The sequence below is a fragment of the Bombus impatiens genome, unplaced genomic scaffold (assembly GCF_000188095.3).
Source record: "Bombus impatiens unplaced genomic scaffold, BIMP_2.2 scf_0543, whole genome shotgun sequence".
Lineage (NCBI taxonomy): Eukaryota > Metazoa > Arthropoda > Insecta > Hymenoptera > Apidae > Bombus > Bombus impatiens.
Window position 1 is genome coordinate 13,428 of NT_176962.1, and position 15,837 is coordinate 29,264.

At 35.9% G+C, this 15,837-nt stretch overlaps 1 protein-coding gene across 1 annotated transcript in view; it reads left to right on the top strand.

The window, feature by feature from the left end:
* The window catches only part of LOC100740750 (neurogenic protein mastermind), a gene marked incomplete at its 5' end in the record, with an annotated part of 247,459 nt that continues 231,622 nt past the window's right edge, over positions 1-15,837 (top strand). The window contains 1 exon segment of the mRNA XM_024369169.2: positions 1-420. Coding sequence (XP_024224937.2) covers positions 1-420 — 420 coding nt within the window.

A 15,837-nucleotide genomic window follows, 5' to 3' on the forward strand; every position in this document is an offset into this window, starting at 1 on the left:
GTCTGCGTGGGCCAGGCTAATACCAATACTAATAACGCCAATAACGTAAACAATCTTCAGAACACCGTTCTAGCCCAATCAGCCGGGATTCACGATTTGAACGCGGCCGGTCAGTTGAATATAACAAGTCAACAGCTGCAGTTGCAGCAACAAATGGGTCAAGCACCTGGCATGGGTGAAGTACTCACCCCCAAGAGACAGGCGGTTGTGGATCGCCTCAGACGTAGGATCGAAAGTTATCGGCGTAGACAGACCGATTGTATACCGAGATTCGATCAAAGCTTCAACGGTTTGTGCGAACAGAATATTCAGGACACACTGGTGCTGAAACAACGTTTCCTCGAGAGTAAGGCGAAACGACAAGTAAAGAAAACGGACAAGAAGCAAAGCGAGCCGGTCGGTCTCTCCAGCGTTCACGTGGTGAGTCATTTACTCTACTTGTTGGCTTTCGTCTGTCTCCCGTTCGAGTTCCTCGTCGCGCGCGTTTACAGAGTTCTAGCGTAGGTGCTCGCGCTGGTGCGAGCGTGCGCGCGCGCGCTTTCATAAGTACATGCCGGTCGTCAACCTTCCTCTTCTTCCAAACTTCTTATCGCATGTTCTTCTCTTTCGCGCTCGTGACCTTGTTATTTTGTGCACTCGCTTCCGTCTACCGACGGGTAAGATTAATGACGCTTCGCGTACACGATGACGGGGACGACGGATTGTATCGTCGGTGCTATTGTGTTTACTCATCCGGAACGATTTGAGTTCCACTCCAAACATCGCGATAATCGGCTGTTAACGATCATCGTAAATTATCGATGATATACGTTACAAATTTTCTCGTCGAAAATGAAGCAGGCTCGGACATTTACGATCGAGGAGCGTTCCTCTTTCTTCATAGTTACGATGTGTATCGTGCAAATATGTAGGCGCGCGCGCGTGCACGATCCAGAAACGCAATCGTCGAGGGTCACGCGATTGAGAACATCTAAACTGTGTAGTATGTATATAGCGAGTAAGCGGCACTCGGCAACTTGCCGGGTCAAGATTCTACTACACAGGTTTGGAATCGAAGCGCGGGCGTAATGAAATACCATGCTCTTTACACCTATCCTACCAAGTTTCATTTACAAAGCACTCGATGAACTGTTACCGTGCACTGATAATATTTGCAATGTTTTGCTCACCGAATTTTCGGAATATTCCCTGGCAATTTGACAAATATTTCTGAAAGGTTAGAGTCTCTTAAGGTCGCGTAATTTTTTATTGGCCATTATAATCGAGGATATTGTTTTATCTACAAATCTTTTATTTTTTCTTTCGTAATGAAGTTTTTAGTAACTAGATTCTACATTATAATATCAGTTAATATACAAGTAGAAGTTGATTTTCGAATACACTCGTGTTAGAAAACATTCAAACTGTTGATTGCTGCTGCTGTTCTATATTAGGTTTCGAACACGCGAGTCATTCAATTAAAAGCATAATTTAGCAATTACGTGTAGCACATACAATCATATGCAAATGCCACTCGTACATAAAATTCAATTCATTCTTGTGAATAATCTAAAATCTATCCTCTGTTTCATTCAGTATACATAACTGTATATTTTTCCAATATAATTTTCCAATTTATAACAGGTAAACCCTGGTACAAATTATAAAAATTCATGTAGCTTGAAATTTCTTTTTCTATGTGTAATTCTTAATAAAGCTACTAACTTAGAAAAATAAGAAGAAGTTCGAAAAATATCGAAACTGTCCACTCGCAGTATCATCGACTCATGAACTTAGACTGTTTCTTGCTTTTTTAATATTATTTTTAACACTTAATCATTTCAAAAGTATAAGTCAATAAGTCCGGGAAATATCTGATAAAAGATAAATCTCGCAAACATCTTGCAAAGTTCAATACAACGCTTGCGAGTCAACAAGCGTTAAAGTCCGATATTTTTTAAAGCTCGAATATTTAACAAGTTAGAAAAATATCGGTTTATTTTCCGAATCGTTTATCGCGAGAAATATGTTTCGAAAATGGCGTAGTTATTTCATGAATATCTAACAAAAAAGAAAATAAATCTTACAAGCTTTGCTTTATGAAGTGCAACTAAAATGTTGCTATCCCGTATCGATAAAACCTGACCTTACTTTAACTGCTTTTTCCAACGTTGCGTGGGTTAACAACGAATACATATTTTTTTCGAAGCAATCTTTAAACAGTAGAATAACTTTTTTATTATGAACCGTTAAATTGTGTTCTATTTCCGTATGATTGACGTAACAGATATCAGTTCCTTGCAGTTACTTGCTTCAGTTATTTAATTTACGAAAGGTTATAACTAAACTATTTTTAAATTAAGAAATTTAGTTAATATGAAAAGCTTATATCCTCGTTTATTAATACATACGTAAATCCCCATTTCTTATAATCACATCACATTCTCAGAGGTTTAATTAGATATACCATAATACAATTCCTAAATATACAGATATATACTGTACGAATGAAGGCAATATTTTAAATTGCTAGTTCGTCATATTTTCCACGGAAAAATATTTCTCTACCAGGCGCCCTTTATTTTCTCGATAATATCGGTCGTTTGTGCCGTCTAAAAAGCGATTCGAAACAGGTGGATGTGCACAAAGTATCGTTAAATCGTGGGCTCTCTACCTACGTCGCTTACCTGTAGGCGTTCGATTCGAGACGTCCCATATTAACCTTGGATTTACGTCAATGCAGGGGCGTTCTACGCCGGTACGTATAACGTCATTGTCACGAACTTATACGCGATGCGTTTATTCCGACCTTCACAGAGCCTGTTGTCAACCTTTCCTACAACGAGGTGCAAATGTTCTTTCTACATTTTTCGTTTTCTTTGTCCTTTTTTTAATTCGCAATGTTTACACCCACTTTCTTTCTTTATCACCTTCGATATTATTCTGTAAGAAGTAGGAGATGAAGTATGCGCTTATATCGTATCTTTTTAATCATAAAATTATGCTGTAGTTCTAGGTTTTATATATGTGTTGCTAATATTTGATTTCAATGGAAACGAGACTATAGTATAGAGAATTATAATTTTGCGAGGGGAACATGTTTGGCTCGTTAACTCATCTTGCTCAATTTTCCAAGAATTAATTGGAAAAAATGAAGAATGAAAAGTTTTAGTTGGTTTGGTAATTATCAAACACGGTATTTCATTTATTGCTTAAGTAAAAAAGATATTGATTTATTTGTAAAACTTCAATTTCAACTGCAACAAAGTTTTAAGTAAATTAATAATTGAATAGCCACACACATATAGTATCAATTTATTAGGATATTTCATTTGGTTATATAAATCAGAAGATTAAATTTAAGTTTTGAGTTGTCTGTGCTTTGTAAAGGTATGCCAAGGTATGATGAGTATTTGAACACTGACAATTCATTATCATTATCTGATGGTTGATCGCATATTAATGCTAGTGGTAACATCTCGTTAGTTGGATAGATAGGATGTTGGTTATAAATCTTCGCTGATTTGGTTATCTTGCCCATGAGATTTGTGCGTTCTAGTTTCGAGTAAATACATTTTGAATTTCAATCAGTCTCGAGTACAACTCTTACAACTTAGATATAAATACTATAATCTTTCTGTGTTATATTTAACATCTGTGATAAGTTAAATACAAATTCATAGAATTCTCTTTCGAGATCTCCTTGATACTTCATTCCCCCATTTTATTCCAATACAAAAATTTAATTGCAATCAATCAAATATCCATCGAGTATAGATTCAATTATTTGATACAGACTTGGAAACATTTATTTCATTAGTTCCTTTATTTTCTTAACTGGTTCGACAAAATAATTTGTTTAATGTATCAATCGATATTCAATACAAATTCACAAAAATTTTATGTCAGAGAGTACTTCGTTCTACTGATTCTCTTATAATTTATTTATTAAACACGTGAAACTAATGCTATGTTAACGAAGCATAATTTTGTTGAAGTTTTGTGTCAATGAATATTTCGTTTCTTACTTCCTTCATATTCTTTATTTATCGATTTTATTGGAAAAATTAAGTTCATTTATTTGGCGTTAGATATATTTATTTAATCGAATAACCAATATAAATCTATAGGATTGTATTTCAATAATAAACTCCATTAATTGATTTTACTGCAACATAAAAATCACGAATGTATTCAGTATCAATCCGTAAAGTAATTTTTCATTTCTTCGAATTCGTCTCAGGTTACCAAGCTAATAAAAGTAATAATCGAGTAATCGTATACTCCAGTCCATTTGATAAAATATACTCTATCGATTCTCAAGTATTAGTATTGCTCGAGTGTTTATACGATCTGTCTAATAAAATCAGTTCAAGATTTTCTAATTCGTATTATTATCTAAAAGATTTTTACACGCAATCCAGCTATCGGCGTAAGAAATTGATTAACTTGAAATAAGAGAATATTCTTTAAACTGAACGGTCGAAATACAAAACGTTTGATCGCATCTAAATTAAAGCGAAACCAAAAATACATCGGCACGCTATTTACAGAGACGATAAGCGACGATAAGTGTATCAACCGTTTATACAAATGCGCATTGACGCAATGTTATTTCTTATCCACGTAAAAGAACTGATCTTTGTTCATCAAATTTCTTCGTCGTTTTACAACTAGTTTCTGACAATCGTTTTCAGTCAAAGTTATTCGCGTTAGAATAAAAGAAAGCGTTTAATCCTTAATTGATCAAGTTAGTTTATAAACCCATAATAGTTGAGATTAAGTTGCTTTTAATTTTACAATATTTCATTCTAATTTTCCGGTTGAAAACTATTTCTTTGCCACTAAAACTATATACCAAAATAGTTAGAATAATCAATTTGTAATTTTCCATAGAAATTTTATAAATTCACAGCGATGCGTTTCTTAAATATTTCAAGCATTCTCTGTAATACGTATAAGTAAAAACTTTGTTTTCCTTGCATTCCTTTCGTATAGGGTTCATTTTGATTCATTTATTTCAAGTCCTATAGTTGTCAATGATTTTATCGTTAATTATACCTATCCGTAAACATCCGCAATCTAGCGATCACCAATAATGAATCAACGATTCCAACGTAGGTTTAGAACGAGAAAAATTTGCACAGCGTGCAAAAATACGGATGCAAATCCATGTTTCCAGAATAGATCGGACGGTTATCGCTTGTGTATGCACTATGCACGTATTACGTGACAAGCGTCCTCACGCCCGAACCGATTGTATCGAGGGAAAAGCTGACGGTTAAAATAGTCGTCGCACGAAACTTTTATTAGCTTCGTGTTTAATTGGTCGATTAGCTGGATGATAGACTAAATTAAAAGAGAGAGGGGTATGCAGAAAGGTAAGTGAGAAACTGTATATCGACTTGTGAAAGTTCAAAACATTCAGTGTGTGTGTGTACGCGTTGTTCGTTAATTAAACGAACCTCGTCCCGTAAAACGTGAAAGCAAACTATTATTTATAGCAGGATAAATAAAAGAGGTTTACTAACTCGGCGACGTGTGCGACTTTTTAAATCTGGATAAAATATTATATGGGAAAATTTACAGTTAAGTGAAACACTTAAGATTACACATTTGAGATTCAAATAAATATATTTTGTCTATCGTTTCTAAAACACATAATAGGAAAGTTTGAAATAAGATATTTATATGAAAAGAAATCCCCTAATAGAATAAAATGGGAAATAGAGGCAAATTAAGTATCTTTATTAATAACAAGTGCTTATATTACAAATTGCTTTTTTTTCAATGTACAACAAATTCGATTCTAGGATATTCAAAACTAAAAGGAAATTAAGATGTGTGAAGATTGTAAAGACAGCAATCCAGCACGCTACCTGTTATATTATTAATTGAGCTTTTGTCTCTTCTTTTCACTTCGCTTCCGGGTTTACTGGGACAGAAATGCATGAAATTCGCGTAGAATTTGTAGGTTACTAAAACATCTAAATTATACATTGAAATTGAAATTCTTATTCCACCAGATCTGTTATTATTGTTTGCACAGGTTGCACCAATGCGATGTTTTCACATTTTTGAGTACTCTAACGATATACGTCCGCCATCGGATGTTGATAATTCGTCACGACGCGCGACGTAGATTACGATGGGTCTCTTTTCACTGTTATCAGGTCGCACAATTTTCAACTGAAATTAATCATTCCTTTTATCTGCGTTACATTATTGCGCAGATCCGTGTCTGGCTCTTCACGCAACTTTTGATTTTATTAATACACATATGCTACTTTCACCGAGTTCTTCTCTACCTTATCTTCTATCGAACTGTTAATAACGTTCAATATGCGTCTTCTTTTTCTCGCGATTTTCGACATACAGAGGTAGCATGATATTCGTAATTTTTTTATTCTTGGAATGGAGCCTGGTTTGACCTTGATGAAGATGGTTAGGATAAAAGTCTACTCACACGTGCTACTGTGAATTAATTCTGAAACAATAATAATAATTTTCTAGATACATCCTTTTTGTAATTCAATTTTCTTATCAATTAGAAAATTATTATTATCGAGTATCAGACTGATTCTTGGTCATCGTTGATGATTCTTGAATTCTTTACATAATTCTATTATGTAACGATAATGAGGGAAGTAGAAAGTTTAAGAACAGTTTCGTGTACTGCGGCGTGGCAAACATATTATCTCTTTATAGTAGCGATAGAAAATATGAAGTGAATAGAATGGAAAGTAGTAGTTTGAAGATATAGCCTGGGCAATTGTTATCACGATTTACCTAATGGAGGCAAGTACAAAATACACTTCGATAGTTTGTATTACTACTACTATATTTTATTAATCAATATGCATTTATATATACAGGGTGATTGGCAACTGGTTGTACAAACGGAAAGGGGGTGATTCTACCCGAAAAAAGAAGTCGAAAATATAGAATAAAAATGTTTCGTTTAAGGCTTTGTTTTCGAGAAAATCGACTTTGAATTTTCGCTCGGTACACGTGCACTTTATCACATCTTGTCATAACGGATCTCGCTGTAGATCGTTTTTTCGATGGAAAAATTAAAAAAAAAATTTTTATTCTATATTTTCGACTTCTTTTTTCGCGTAGAATCACCCCCTTTCCGCTTGTACCACCAGTTACCAACCACCCTGTATATTTACCACAAACCTATAGGTCCTTTTTCAATCTGCTTAACTTGTTGTTAACTCCTTATTGAGACTCCTTAATTTATTTGTTCTTGTTTTACTTAATTCTAAATCCATTAAGCATCCCTTGATTTAGAATTGGTATTGTATAAATTGACCCACACGGCTTTGCAGTCGCGTACGTATCTTGCCAGATTATATAGCGACGCGGTTGTTTCGCTCATTCATAATAATGGCGTCGCGGCTGTATTACACTGGCTAACAATGAAGTAGCATGAGCGGCCCATACTCGCAGACCGCAACGCGGGGAAAGCTGTGGGAATCGCGATTTCCGTTGGAAGTTGACTGCGGTGAACCAGATTCTTCGCGAGTCTTCGTCGTCCTTTTCAGCGTTCCCTTTCCTTCGTTCTTCTTTTACCCACGGTGCCACGTGTTTCCGATTTGCTTGACGAATTTGGACGTTGCAATACACTTGCGTGAAAGTGACGAATTACGAGTCCAATTGAAGTAACGCGTCTCATTCAGAGAAGAGAAGTTACATTAAGACAAACGTTACGTTTGGCTAGGTTAACGCATTTAAATTGAGATGTAATAGGGAATTGATTATTGGTAATGAAGTTAACGCATTGTAAGTTGCTACATTCTAATTACCGAATTATGTTTAACGATTTTATAACATTATATTCAGTATGAACAATAAGAATAATATAAGGAAGGTTTAAGAAGATTTTTATAAATGCGGTTATTAGTTGGGATAATGAGCACGAGGGAAAAAAGTTCTCTGAAATAATTATACGCGATTGTACTTGTTTTTATCGGAAATTAAATGATTTATTTGTTTGGTGGATTATTAATTAACGTTGACGTTTCGTATAATTATCTGGTAATAAAATATCGATTTACGTTACCGCTCATAAATATCTAGATTCTTGTCGATGTAGAGTAGTGTGTAGAAATGTTAATAGGAGTTACGAAATCCTCAACTCTGGCAAATTTTAAATTATATTTAAAATTTAATCGGGTGAATACGTTTAGAAGTTTATTTTTCGCTTCTGTCAAATATTCACTGTCTTTCAAATATCGTTCAACGTGCCTTCAAAATAGTCTTCTTTACCAGGAACTTATTTTTCTACCAAACATAACAAATCATCAACAACTAATATCCAACGAAATACTTAGAAGCAAAAGAAACGAAAGAAAAACTATGGAATTAATTTGTTTCACTCCATATAACCTCGCCAGCAACGGTAGTCCTTCCCGTGTTTACACCGTGCCGTTGGAATCACTTTACCATTATTCGTTCGCGTTCATCTTTATTCAAGCTCATCTAACGACAGAAATGACACGTGCCAGAGAGTGCATCCTGAGAAATAGGTTTGGTGGGATCGATGGCATCGGTGCTCAACTGCATTCATGTTTATATGTAAGTAGTTAGCCGGTATTACGCGTCCTCGGCGAGTCGGTAATGCGAAAAGGATTCGAGGTTATTTGTTCGAGTTCGTTGTTATCCGACTCTACCTCGCCAGTGACTCACGTGCTGAACGGCCGAGACTGACGGGATCAGACACAGTGGTACTCGATTCACGCACATTTTGCGCACGCGGTCGTCGGATTCGAGCACCTTTTTGTGAAATTACGATTTCCTTCATCCGTCTAACGATGTTCTGTTTTTGTGGATTCTTGTTTCCCTTTCTTAACTCTTTTCTTGTAGGACCGGATAAAGAGTCCTGTTACTTTAATATTTTCCAGAATTTTGCCTATAATACTTCATTGCAAATGACAGTGTGTACAATACGATGAAGAATTTTGGTAATAGTGTAGTATGATAAAATTTGGGAATTTGGTAATAATAATAACTCAATTGAGCGCGATTAAAATATTTTAGTAGAAGAAACTTTTTATGATTGCTCATCTATTGCTTTATCTTCAAAATTGTTTTTAATAAGTTGGAATGCTGAAATAAATTTCGTTTTCCAGTGACTATTTCAAACAGCGATCGGAACGACTTTCGCTGTAAATTGTTATCGTCCTGTCTTTATACGCGTACAATGTCGAAGTATATTTACTATCAATCCTTCTGTCCCTATTATGTACATAGTTCTTGGTATGAGCGAATGGATATAATAAGAATGATAATAATAATATAGTATAGCGAAGTATAATTTTAATACAAATATGATTTAACGGATGATTTGTAAAATTATATAATAAAAGAACGTAATAAGTGACATCAAATTCATTGACTAAATGAAATGGAACGGAGAAGAAAAGCAGTAACAGGAACTTAGTAGAAAATTCTTACAAATGGATAAATGAAACTGTGTTTGACTTATGCGATGAAAAGTTTTTAGAAAGATGGTAAATTTATTAATATCTTTTAAAGATTTTACTTTTTAAACAATCTTTAAATTTTGTTTATCTAAAAGGCAAACACACAAATACATCATTCTAAGGAGGAATAACAAAAAAGTACACGAAAAATAATGTGACACAATCGGTTAAAAGAAAGACAGAAGTTAATGATTCTTTGCCACCGCGGTTTCAAGCCTCTCCTTTCTTCGTAAGCGATCGAGAACTCAACATTCGTTACGGTGTTGTCATTACTCTGGCTCGACAACTCTTATTGCAATCTATTAGTCAAACGCCCACTGACAATTTAGGAGCATCGTGTCAGCCGTCTGCATCGTTCCTCCAATTCCTTTCCCTTCATTGCAAACATAATCAAACCATGAACATCGATCCTTGAGCATCGTCGTTCTTCTCTGAATCTCTGGATAGATGGATTTTCTAGCCTCTTGTATAATGATTTACTAATAACACTAGTGAATTTACAAGTAGAAAATCAGAGTTCGATCAAGCTTGTAAGATCGTCGTAAGATCTTGTAGAAGACTTTGACTTGTATGATTCATATTGTTGGATGTTATCAGACGTACATTATATTGCCTTGGAGAAGTATATCGGAATATAAAAGAGTCAGTTTTGTTAAAATAAATTGTATTTTCGTCAACGTTATACTAGAATATTTATAATCAGCCAGTAGCAACTTTTATGACAAAACGTATTACTTTAGAGAAGTATCCGAATAAATAGGAAGACATTAAATTATGTTTATAGACTATTTCAAACCATGGATCACGTTAATATCTTCTTGGTAACATTGTTGTAAGTAACTTTGTAAAATTACTCTTCCGAGATATACGAGGCATTAATTTTGCAGTAAAATTGGAGGAAAGATTATTTTGTTAAAAATACCCTTATCATGTGTTTATGATAATAAGAACACGGGATGACCGCATGTCAGATAGACAACTTAACCACATAAAATTTTTTTATTTCCTTCCAATTTCTAGAGAAGAAACGAGTTCTAAGAAAGAGTCGATCATCCTAATGATTCTCACGTGGACTCTCCCCAATTTTTCAACCCAAAAATATTCCCAAACTATCACATTTTAGCCTAACTGCTTCCTCTGTCTTGTTAATTCTCGTTTAACCTGTGCGCGCGAATCAAAGCGCGATCTTGAAAGATCGTAAATTATCTGGAAAGCCTCATTGATGGGCTGGTTCAATTGTACCAATGAGAGACGATCGACTCGGTTCCCTGGAGAGAAAGAATGACTTGAAAATGAGTCTCGTGCTCTCCGTGCGTCGGTGTGACGGGTAACAATGAAGAAGAAACGGTAGAAGCGAAAGGATGAGAGGGGAGAAGGAGACCAGACTGGGTTCTGCTCCACCTACGATCTTGCAACCTGGTCGCCGCCGTAGTCGTCGTCGTCTGGTCTGGTCTGGTCTGGTCGTGACTGAAGCACCTCCGCCAAATAGGTCTACTCACCTTGGACGACAAGTTGACAGGACACCGAGAGGAAAGGTACAGAAGGATACTGGACCACAGGAGGGAGGTGGAGGTTGACGCGTCTTTCTATGTGCATGATTTGCATCACGTGTCACGCACCAGGTTCACCGATTGGCCGGATAGGAACGGTGGTTCTCATGCGTACCGATTCGACAGTTCCAACGTCACGTTTCCTTTCGTATATTTCTTTCATAAGTATATGTTTCATCTTGATGTGGATACTTGGGATCTGCCTGGAAATGTATTTACAGTAATTTCTTCTTTTATGATTTTCGTTTGTGACTAGGATTTTTCCGCGTTTATGAAAACTTGAAATGTAAAGAAATGTGTATAAAATGCAGATCATATGCAAAGGTATATAGAATATCGAAAGTAAAGTTGTTATATTTTAAGCGCAAAACAAATTTCTATTTATTTCCAATTTTTTTAATCGTATTCATAAGAACAGGAAGTTGCAGAAATGTCCTGTTCATGGCGATCATATAGGTTTGGTAGATCTCGATGATACATCGAAGTTGATGGTATCTGGTTATACAATTTTTATGAAACGGCACACGTAAATATTTGATACTTTCGACGAAAGAACAACATGCAGATTAATTATTAATATTTGTTCTTAAGCAATCCTTTCCGTGTCAAGGAAACCCGAAATTTTGGAATAAGCTTACGAAATATCACAACGTCTGACCTTCGAATTCTCGATCCTTGACTTTCGAGTCGGGTTGGAAATTTCTTGATGAATTCCAATTTCATTTGCAATAGTATGGCTACATACGTCCTTTTCGACGCAAGAATTATCTTGTAGCCTCTTTGCCTTCTAACGTACTTATGATTTACACTCGTGATACACAGCTTACGAACAGAACCAACACGAAATCGCAATTGCAACAGCGTGTAGGTATCTTGATCGTCGTGTTTTAAAACCCGAACATTATTAAACATCTCTCCGGGCAATGTTAGCTATTAAAAAAAATTAGATTACAAACCGATTGCTTAAAAGGATTATAAATTCTAAAATTCCCATAATCTTGCTCAATTTGGTTGAGATATCGTGGATAGAAAAGGACGAAAAGATAGTAACTCGTAGATGTAAACGATCGAAATATCTGCGCTCCAGCGCTGTTCCAATCGCAACAATATACGCGACCGTTCAAAGGTGTTATCTTCGTGAAATGCAGATTGCCTTGTGTTCGATTCGCAGAATCTCAAGGCTATATCAGCCAGCGTGATGCTTGCGAGAGCCGTTTCGACCTGTACACGCGTTGTAATGCTGTCATAACGGTGTGGCTGAAGATAATTTCAGGACACCGAGTATTTGTTGACACGATCGTGTCACGCTGGATGTAAACGAAAATTACGTCTATTTCAGAAGCTCTATGCGAATTTTATCGCGTAGTAACCTCTACGTCAGTTACAGGCATTTTGTGCGTGAGTCGTTTCGTGAAAGACATTTGTAAAATCGTGGTCATAGTTATTATCCTTGAAAGCTATAATATTCCTGATAACTTGAAGAAATTAACACTCGATTGCAATCTATGGAATTATAATAAGTATCAAACGATAAAAACATTTGTTTTTGGTGTAACTGACTCTATATTTTAATGCATTGTATCTTCTTTGTAAAAGCTGTTATTTATAATTGATTTAAGGAAATGTTTCTCTTAACCGCAAGAGAATTCGGTCCCGAGAGAACTAAATTCAGGAAGATCTTTTTCTGCTTCGACTCTCTCCTCTCCGTAGGTTGCGTTATTGAAGGCTTTATTGAATACTACGCTTTACATGTGTTTAATTACCTTCTGACATTTATCTATAAAAAGATATATTCAACGACTAACATCAATCTTGGTTTAGTCGTGACTAAATGACGATCAAGTCCGTCCTGTTAATATCAATATGATAAAACAACTGAACTAAACGACAAACTTAAATACATCTAAAAGATTTCCAAATTTCCAAATTTTAAACCAAAATTAGTTACCAAAATTAGAAACGTTTCAAGAAACAGATACTCGTTCCCTTACCGATAAATCACACGCTAAACTACGTAATACACGTGACCCTCGCTTATCGATTTCCAAACTCGAGGCTTCTCTTATCGAAGTCCGAAACCAAACCAATCTATTTTCACCCTAGTCAACGTTCATCATCGGTAGCTCTAGATCGTATCTCTAAACGTTCGATGTTCGAAAAGCAAAGCGTGACCATTGGATTTTGGGAGCAAAAGTGGCGAGAACGTATTAAACGAGTATTGACGTGGCAATATATGTAACGGTCCTTCTCGGAATTCCGAAGGGTTGGAATTTGCTATGTCCTGGCCACCCAAGGAGAGCTGCAAGAGAGTGCTCTCTTCACCTTCTTCCTTCTCGAGAGAGAGCAGCAGAGACTTCGAACCCGACTTTACGTTATACGTTTTCGTACGGGTTGCCGGTTCGCTTAAATCGTTGCGTGCTTTTTCTACCTCGATTATGTTTACGAGCCGTTCACGAGTGCATTTATGATAAAGTTTATCGACGGAACGATGCGCGCGGTGGATGCGAAAATTATAACGGTGATACAATGTTCTGATTTGGTGCGGCTTAACTATAATTGAGCGTGTAAGGCAAGTTTCACACAGGAAGTAGATGGCAGTTCTGTAGACGTATGTGACTTAACGTTTATAATAGGGATTTATTTCTTAATTTACAATTTATTAATAAATTATAATAGGAATTGCGTTAACCAGGTATGATACTATGTATGACTTACAATAGAAATTATGTATATCCCAGAGAAAATATTTAATATTTATTTACAATCGAATAAAATTATAGGATGTATCAGAAATTGTGTCTATGAGATTGGAAATCTGAGTGACGAGCTAACTCGTTTTTCTTCATTGTCACGTTAAATAATTGATTTTCTAGACAGAGATTCATTCAATTGGACATTATCTAAAATTTCATTCCGATGTAGTAGAAGTGTATTTGGTAAGTTTGATTGATTAATGAAGTCTTGTTTAGTGAATTCACTTACAACTCCTATTGCATGAACGAAAAGTAATAGATAGAGAGAAAAATTGGGAAACTTTAGTTAAATGAATTGTTCATTAAATTATAAAGGTCTATCGTATTCCTAACTAAAATATGCGTAACACTACCATCTGTAGTATTTTCTGTGCGGATTTTGCCTAAAGCCTCGCATCACTGTCATACTGCCGTATTGATATGTTTGATGCGGGTAAATCTGAACGAAAGGAAGAAGAAAGAAGTACGTATATATCCTGTGTTATGAAAGCGTGGGAGGCTTGCGTTTGTTTTTTAATGTGCGAAGAATTAGGGGGGAAATAGACTGTAGGTTTACTTTGATACTTATCGGTGTTTTGGTTCTGTTTGACTGTCCATGAAAGGGCATATTATGATTTTGAAACTGATTGTTATTTGTTGACGTGGTTGATGTGGGAATGATATCACTCGATTTACTGTGTTTATATTAGAATGAAAGATGTTTGAATAGCGTGTGTCGGTTCTTCGTACTGTGAATAGTAGAAAGAAACATGGTCAAGATTTATGTAGTATCATGTATTGATAGCTTTATTGCTCTGTAAAATTCTCTTCTTTCTTTTATTTGTTATCATTGAAGCTACAAAACCATGGAAAATAGGTAATTTATGATGCTTGCAGAGTTGTAATTGAAGCGTTTGTCATTCTCGCTACCAATCTTCATTTCCAAATTTCGTTATATTTCATTCAATTCGAGCAAATTATATTCTGTTTACTCCAAATTGGAATTCGGTTTATTTTTCACATCAACCGTCTACATCAATCTTCGTACTCCTTTCACAATTCTCGCATTGACGTCACTAATCGTTATACTTGATTTTTCAACGAACCAGACTTCCACAGTCTACATTCATCAAGTACCTACACCTCCTACGATCCATTACGTCTTCCAAAAATATCAATACGTAATCAAAGGACGCTTTCACTCGCCAAAATTGAACACCCTACGCGGCAATTCATCGTAGGTGTAAAACCATGCATGTCTAGTCAGAAGATTTAGTATCGTCGGACAAAACTTTTGAATACACATATCCATAGAGAGAGAGAGGAAGAGAAAGAAGAGAGCCCGCTCGTCCTCGGCCCTTGGCTGTCGAAGGACGTTTATGTGATCCTCGAAAGTCGTCAAGACGATCTCTTTCTCTTTTTTTCTGGACTCCCTACGCTTGCTTTTTAATTTCGAATTTTTTATCGTTTCGAACGTAGCTAGTGATGGGATCTGAAAGAGATATACATATAAATATATGAATCTCTCAGAAGCCAAACTGATCAATCTCAGCTTTTTTTAATTTTGTAATTTTACTACATAAACACATGATCAATATTCTGTACAATTTGTCTTTAGTGCTCTAACCGATGCTTTAATTAAATCTACATTTAACTATATTCCGAAAATTCTACGAAGGTAAAATTATATTTACAAATAAAATATTCTAAAGGAAGAAAATATCCGAGGCGATACAAACGTGAACGAGAATTAAAGAGAGCAGCGAGATTCAAGACTCGAGATCAAAGATCCTACTTATCAAAACTTTCAAGAGTTCTATGTAAGCTTCGAATTGAAATGATTCGAACCGCAATAGCGTCGAAAAATTTGGAGTCGCTTCGAAGTTGAGATTCGAACACATAACGTTAAATGCGGCAACAAAAGGCTGGAGATGCAGCCACCGTTCCAAGAATCGTCCATCTCCCCGTAGCAGTCGTGGTCGTTTCTCGAGATCCCAATAAACGGTCGTTTGGCCGGTCGTTGGTAGAATGTGCGTCTGGCCCGGTGCGTGTGACTCGTGGGTGCTGGCGCGCGCGCGCGCGCCT